General features: G+C 40.0%; 2 protein-coding genes across 3 annotated transcripts in view; both read right to left on the reverse strand.

Annotated features, from left to right (window-relative positions):
- LOC120423791 (uncharacterized) overlaps window positions 1-1,881 on the reverse strand; it is a 2,431-nt gene extending 550 nt beyond the window's left edge. The window contains exons 1-2 of one of the 2 annotated variants that reach the window (XR_008212257.1): window positions 741-1,881; window positions 42-679 (exon numbers count right to left, since the gene is read on the reverse strand). Coding sequence is in view for 1 of the 2 variants with exons in the window: in XM_052708912.1 (XP_052564872.1) it covers window positions 383-676 (294 nt within the window). In the remaining variant the exon portion in view is untranslated. Of the gene's footprint in view, window positions 1-41 lie in introns of both variants that reach the window. The other variant, XM_052708912.1, reaches the window with a different exon arrangement.
- Window positions 1,882-3,112: 1,231 nt separating this feature from the next.
- LOC120423790 (serine/threonine-protein kinase PITSLRE) lies at window positions 3,113-5,960 on the reverse strand. Its single transcript, XM_039587707.2, has 3 exons — window positions 5,789-5,960; window positions 3,360-5,718; window positions 3,113-3,300 (listed from the first exon to the last, which is right to left on the reverse strand). Exons 1-3 carry the CDS (start codon window positions 5,842-5,844, stop codon window positions 3,199-3,201), a joined length of 2,517 nt encoding a protein of 838 aa, XP_039443641.1. The 5' UTR covers window positions 5,845-5,960; the 3' UTR covers window positions 3,113-3,198.
- Window positions 5,961-7,613: the final 1,653 nt, after the last annotated feature.

The raw sequence follows: 7,613 nt of genomic DNA on the forward strand, positions 1-7,613 counted from the left end.
CGTCTGCCGCCAACAAAAGATTTAGCAAATTTCAAACTCACCCTAGTATGCGGTGCGAATTCGAGCAAAAAACAAATCCACGAAGCAAGCTTCTGAACGGCACGACAATTTGAAGATTGATAAAAAGAAAATTCTTTTGTTTGTTTTTGACGATCCAGCTGCAGCTATTCAGCAAAATCTGGATGAAGCGGAAGAAACGGTTTGTCGACCTCACGATTGACTTAATGGTAGGAGTCTTTCATAAACTACGTACGTAATTACAACGTAGAAAATCGTTTCAAGAAAAAACAAAATCAACTTTATGCAAATAAATTCACATATTGCGGAAACTGCAAATTCACATTTCTCTAATACTCAGAGAACCAAAAATTTATTCTTTCACCTAGTTGGACCAGTCGGCCGAGGGTCTCTCGAACCCAATGACCATCGGTTTGCCGCGATACACGAACCCGTCCATCTCGGCCTTGGCTTTGGCCGCCGCGGCGGGATCGTCGAACACCACGCAGCCATACCCGATCTGATGCCCTTTCGTCTCGGGCATCTTCAGCGCGATCGTGCCAGATTGGATCGCGCCAAAGCGAGAAAACTCCAGGTGGAGATCCAGGAAACTTGTGGAGTCGTGAAGGTTGGTGATGAAAATCGCCTTCGGTGCGTTCTTGCTGGTTGATTTGTTCATTTTCTAATAAAAAGGAAAATGGTTTGAGGTTTTATGATATAAATATTAAGTTATTTTAACTCACCGCAGTTGGCGACGATAATTTCAAGGGAAAAGAAAGTCCGCACGAAAAGAAATCCGAAGACGAAAAAAAAGTCTTTCTTGTTTGACCAAGTCAGCAAAATCTGGATTGAATCGGAAAAACGGTTTGTCGACTGTACGATCGACTTAAAGGCTTAAGTCATTCGTAAATTACGCGACGAATACCAAAAAAAAGTCTGGTCCCAACTAGAGACCCTAAATAGGGAGACTAGTCTAAGCTGGCTAAATCGATCTGAAAAAATGTTTGTGGACATGAATTTTCAATAGAACCACATTTTTCCAGATTTCTAAATAAATAAAATTCTAAATACTTTCTAAAAACTCTCAAAAATTCTCAACATTTGAATGCAAAAAGTGTTTTAAAATGCATTTTACACTAGTTCAGTTGTTTTGCAATCACTAGTTTAAAAAAAAGTAAGATTGGACGAAAACTTTAAATAAAACTTGTAAAAAATTTAAATAAAATTTGTAAAACTTATAATAAAATTTGTACCTGCCTTAACTTAAACAAACATAAAATGACCATAAGCGCAGGTGAATACTTAAAAATACATTGAAATTTTATGCAGATTTTATGAAAATATTTTTTTTTTTCTATTTCATTTTTATTGAAATTCATTTTTATAAACTTCTTCTTTGTTTATTTTCGAATTAGTTAAACTTTTAAATGTTTATTTTCTTTTTTGAATTTTAGAATTCACGAATTCGTGTGTGTGCATTGGTTTCACGGGCAATTGTTCCTCTTGCCCCACATGGTCGTCTTGCCCCACTTTCCCCTAGTTGAATATAAAAGTTAAAAATGTTTATTGTTTATTTGTTTAAGCATCCTTTAATTAATATTCTTTTTTGAAATTGTAAATTCTTATTTTACATTTGGAAATTTTGTAATTATCAAGTTTCAACTCGAATTTGAACATTTTGGAATTTTTTATATTGTATTGGAAATTTTAGATGTTTTGTATAATAGCAAAAATTGCCATTTTTGTCCCCCTCCCTTCTTCAAAAATTTTCCAAGGCAAAAAAAAAATAATTTTAAAAAATATTTTTTATTGATAAAACTTGCGCAAAATTTAAAAAAATAAAAAAAGGAGTTGCAAATATCTTTGCATAATCTTTGAAAAACAGTTGCAATGGCCTTAAAAATGAAAATCTAACATATACATGAAATAAATAATATCCAATTAAAACATAAATAAATTACAAAACTTATTTTTTTAAAGGTGAAATTTACAATATTTTTTGAATAATTTAATAATTCAATCGCTGAAAATATAGTTTTATTAATAAGTTAATAACGAAATTTCTGTGATTGGAAATTTCAGTATTTTTAAATTGTTTTTCTTTCAAGATATTTTTTTAAACCTTTTAATTTTTAAAATTTTGAGTTGGCAATTAATTTGTAGTATTTTTTTTTTCAAACTTCTTAGTTTATGAATTCCATAGTTAAATTTGTAAGTTTTTCAATTAAAGCAAAACGAAACTGCTAAGTCTGTAATATTATTTTTAACATTTAAAATTTTAGTAATTAAAAAATATACTCCGATTTTGTATGTTTTTTTTTTATTTTTTATTTTTGCATTTGGATCGTAAAGCTTAAGATTTTTAAGGATGTTTGAATTCCTACATTACAAATGTTTATGTTTTAAAATTGTAAGTATTTCGATTATTTGTAATTTTGTTGATATTTCAAACTCTTTTATATATTTTTCGAATTTTATTGCTAAAATTATCAATTCTTTTAAATTTTGAAATAAAAAGTATAAAAAAAATTTGAATCTGATGCTTTTTAGGATTTGTAGTTTTTGGAATTTATGAGTTTCAAAACGAAAAAATTGATAAATATAAATAAAAATTGAGGGATCTGAGATTTCTCAAAATGTCATATTTCGAGTAATTGTATAGAACAGACAGTATAATTGTAGTTTGTGTGTAAAGCTTATTTTCTCCAATTAAAACGTTCTACAAAAATCCAGAAATAATTTTGAAAAAAAATGCAAAGCAAAATGTTTAAAATGAATTTAGTTTAGAAGTCTAACGAGATTTCAATCATTTTACTATTAAATCGTATTTAATGAGCAAAAACGTGCACCATAACTCTAAATATGGAAACAGGTGCTCCCTAGAGATGATCCCACATTATGCAAGCAAGCAGGCAAAGACAATCAATGCAATAAAGCTCAAATTGTTTGAATGTCAGATCCCAGCCGAAAGATAGCAAATTGTCGACATTGTTTGTCTAATTTGATAAGCTTACCTTGATAACGATAAACACTGATGCACTCGAACAACCACTTTTTTCTCCTTTCAAATGGTTTTTTGTTTCTCTTTTATCTCCACACAAAAAATGCTGGTTGATTGAAATGGTTTTGTGACGCAAACGGGTTTTTACCACCAATTCTAATCAATTTTATTGAATCATCATTTTTTTTCGCACTTCTTTATCAAAACTTCAAACTAAAGCCCGGCCCCATGGCCATTTGTCTCGACTCGGCGTACGTTCCGCCCAGGTGAAAGCCCGGATTGTCCGGAACGGCGTCGTCGCCCTGAAAAAAAAAAATCAATTAGAATTCTTCAAATTGAAAATTTTAAAGGTCGAACTCACCAACTTCTTGAACTCGCCGCCGCCGCTCGGCGGCTTCGGACTCGAAGCGAGTGCCTTCTTGAGGCCAAGTTCGCTCTTGGCGGGCCACGTGGGGAACATGGCCGGGTCGATTGGAAGGGGCAGCTCCTTGAAGTAGTTGTTTTTGAGGGCGGCGTCCGCTGTAAGTCTCTGTTTCGGGTCGAAGGTGAGCAGGCCTTGCAGGAGGGAGATTCCGAGCTCGCTGGTTTGGTGGGCGAACCGTTTGCGCAGGTTGGACACGGGGTACTCGGTGAAGGTCATCTTCTGGACGGCGGGCAGCTGGTTGTAGCCGGGCCAGATCTTTTCGTTGGGCGTGCCGAGCTCTTTGAAGATGCGGTTGAGCTGGTCGATTTCGGTTTTGCCCGGGAAGAGGGCGCCCATCGAGAGGAACTCGGCGAAGATGCAGCCGACGGACCAGATGTCGATCGGGGTTGAGTACTCCTTGCAGCAGAGGAGGAGTTCCGGGGCTCGGTACCAGAGGGTGACCACGATCGAGGTGTACGCTTTGAGGGGGGAGCCGTACTCACGGGCGAGACCGAAATCGCCCACTTTTAGGATGCCCTTGTGGGAGAGCAACAGGTTGGACGTTTTCAAGTCCCGGTGGAGAATCCAGTTGTCGTGGAGGTGGGCCACGGCCCGGAGCAGCTGCTGCGTCAGACACTTGACCTCGCCGGGCAGGAAGACCTGCTTTTTGTGCTTCATCGTTTCCATCAGCGATTTCAAGTCGTGCTCGACGTAATCCATCACGATGAAGATCTTGTCCATGTTGCTTCCGACGACAATCTCCCGCACGGTCACAATGTTCGGATGTTGACCTTTGAGCAGGGTGTTGATTTCCCGCAGGGAAGTGATCGGGAAGCCTTCCTTCTCCTTTTCCATCTTCAATCGCTTCAACGCCACAATTTCCTCCGTCCGTTTGTCCTTGGCCCGGTACACCACGCCGTAGGTTCCCTCCTCGATCCGGTTCAAACACTGGAACTCTTCAACCGATCTACAGCCCTGAATGCCGGGGAAGTACGGCGGAAGTTCCTCCACATCTTCAACGGCAATCGGCTCTGATGCTGTCGCGGCCACCGGCGGTTTAGCCGGTTCCTCCCTCTCCCGGCTTCTCCTGCCGCCCTCTTGGTCCGATCTCGGCGACGCACTCCGGCTGCTGCCGTGCTGCCGACGCCGGTGCGGACTCCGCGAACGACTCCGGCTGGAATGCGAATACGTGCGAGAGCGCGTCGAACGGGACCGCGAGTCCGACCTCGAATCACTCCGACGGCGTCGCTCCGACTTGGCCAAATCACCCACCGAAAGTGGGCTCTCCGGAGGCTTCCCGTCCTCGGAGCCTTCTTGCGAATCTTCCGAATCGCTGCTCGAACTCGAACTGTCCGAGTCGGTGTCCTCTTCCGTCTGATCGGAATCGTCGCTCGCTTCTTCCTCGGACTCAACCCGCTTCTTGGACTTTTTCCTCTTTTTCTTTTTCTTCTTCTCCTCGACGCTCTCCATTTCCTCGTCCTCAACTTCCGGTGAATCCGGAGACGCCTCCTTGCGCTCCTTCCTCATCTGCCTCCGCGTCTCAAGCTCATTCCTAGCCACTTCCTTCCGGTGCGCCATCTGCCGTTCCGCCTCCAACAGCCGAGCCCGCCTCGCGTCATGCTCCCGGTCCACGACCTTCATCTGATCATCCTCCTCTTCCACATCCAGCGGCTGCTGCTCGCTCTCATCGTCCATAATCTCGACGGTTTCTGGCTCCACCGTCTGCTTCCGGTCGCGATGCCTATGATGATGGTGCCGCTTCTCCTTCCTCCCCTCCACCAACTCAACCACCCCTCCCTGATCCTGCTGCTGCCGCGTCGAATCGTGCTTGCTCTTCTTGTGCAGCAGCCGCGTCCGCAAATCCTCCAGCAACTTTTCCGCGTCCGGCTTCTCCACCTCCTTATTCCTTCCACCGCGCTCCCTCTCCTTCTCATAATCCCGCTCCTTCTTGCTCTGATACGTCTCCCGCAACTCCCCGTAAAACGGATTCATCTCGAACCGCGAGTGATGTCCCCCAGCCGGCGCCGACCCCGAGTGATACCGCCCCTCCTTCTCCCGTCCATCCCTCCCGGACCTGCTACTCCCGCTCCCACTTCCCTTCTGATACCGCTCCCGGTGCCCACTCCGGTACTCCCCCCTCCGCGAAGACGAACCCGACGAATAGTGATGGTCCCGATCACCAGATGTCCCGGAATGCCGGTGATGCTCCCCCCGCGAATGCTTCGACTTTTTCTCCTTGCGCTTGCCGTAGTAACTCCCTGAAGACGCCTGCGGCGGCTTAATGTCCAGCGAATCGGTCGTTTCCTCCTCGCCGCCACTGAAAATGACAAAACACGGAAGCGATCCGGATTGATGTCAACAACAAAAAATGACGCAATTTAACTAACCTCATTCCGCCCGGACTGATAACCTGGCCGTCCTCGCTCTGATCGCTAACACTCATTATCACTTTAAACGCCGAAAAGTTGCATAAATGCGCACTATTTGCACCACAAAATTAAAATTAAAGCTGTTTTTGTTTAAAAAAAAGTTTGATGCGCGGTTCGCGGACAAAACGTTTTGCGATGATTTGACAGCGATGTCAAAATTTGAGTGTCGTTTGAAAATTGGTGAGTTACTTTACAGTAGAGGTCGCCGGGTCAGGTTTGAAAACTCGACTATCGTTTAAAAATGGAGAAATGTAATAAATTGAATTATTTTTATCTTTTGCTTTCTTTGCGATTGTTTTAAAACTATTTTTGACTTTATCATATCAGTTGACGGCTATTTTAATATTAGTTTTTTTTTTTCGACAACAATAATCTATAGATTTTAAAACATAAAAATCTTCAAATTCTTTAATTTTAACTTTTATACTTTTAACTTTTATTTATTTTCTATTTTTTCAAATCAAGAAATTTCACTGTAAAGAGTAGAATTTTATTAAATTAGATTTAGAATTTTTAATTTTTGGAAATTCAAATTTTTAATTATTTCTAAAATTATTTATTATTATTTTGAAAATCATAAGATTATTAAATGAAGAAATTCTTAAATTTCTATTTTTTTTTTTATCCTGAACTTGAATAAAAGATAGACTGAAATCATAAAAAAATATTTTTTTTTATTCTGGAATTAAAATTTACAAAAATCCTGAGCATGAGAGTAAACAATTAAATTTAAAAAAATATCGAAACATTACATATCTGGAGTTTTTTTTTAAAGGTTCAATAAACTACAAATTTTCAGTTTTTGCTTTTTGGGTGTTTTTGATACCCCTGGCTCAAGTCGTTTTCAAAAACACCCAAAAAGCAAAAAATGGAAATCTGGTTTATTGGACCTTTTCAAAAAAAACTGCAGATATCGAGGCAGATATCTTTCATTTCTGAAAATTCTAATTCAAATTCCTAAATTCTCAATTTCTCAACTGCTTCAATAATTAAATTGTTAAATTCTGGAGTAAAATTTTGACGAGGATATTCGAGTATGGTTTGTTTATAAGTTGTCTGTGTTATAAGTTATTAAAAAAATCACATAAAATAAAAATAAAATTAAAAAAAAATATGTTTTTAGTTTTGATTTTTATAAAATTTATGGAAGTTACAATAACGCATGTTGATTTTTTTTTGGAATTTGTACTTGTATGTTTTAATTTTTCATGTTTTGATTTTTTGAAATGTATGATTTTTAAGTTTTAACATTAGTTTTTATGAATTTTGCACATTTTAAATTTGGCAATTAAAATCTATGCAATTTTTAAATACTTCAAAATATTTTTTGTTGGAGAAGCAACCGTAGAATCACAGACAAACAGACGGGACACTCGAGTGCCGAACCATCGTCCTCCAAAAACGGTTATTTCAAATGCAATTTTGTTTCGGCATCCACTCACCCGGCGCTGATGGCGCTGCTGTCGTGACAGCTCGCCGGTCCCCGTCTATTCTCAGTGTGTGTGAAACGTGTTTTTGTTTTTCAGTTGAGCACGGGCGAAGCAGCAAATAAGAGCACAAATATTTATGGAATTCTGGAATTCTAACCGTGAATCACAATCCAGGCTTTCCAGGACAAAATTGGGGCAGTCTTGGCCGTAGCCTCTTGCCCCACTATAACCCGGTAGGCCTGTTCAACTGCTTGCCGATGTCGAGGTTGCTGCTGAGGCGCCGGCTACTGCGGAGGAAGCCGGCTCCTGTGGTGGAGTCATCTCTTTCGGAGCAACCTTCGTGGACTGCGTTT

Source organism: Culex pipiens, chromosome 2 (genome assembly GCF_016801865.2).
Source record: "Culex pipiens pallens isolate TS chromosome 2, TS_CPP_V2, whole genome shotgun sequence".
NCBI classification, from domain to species: Eukaryota; Metazoa; Arthropoda; class Insecta; order Diptera; family Culicidae; genus Culex; species Culex pipiens.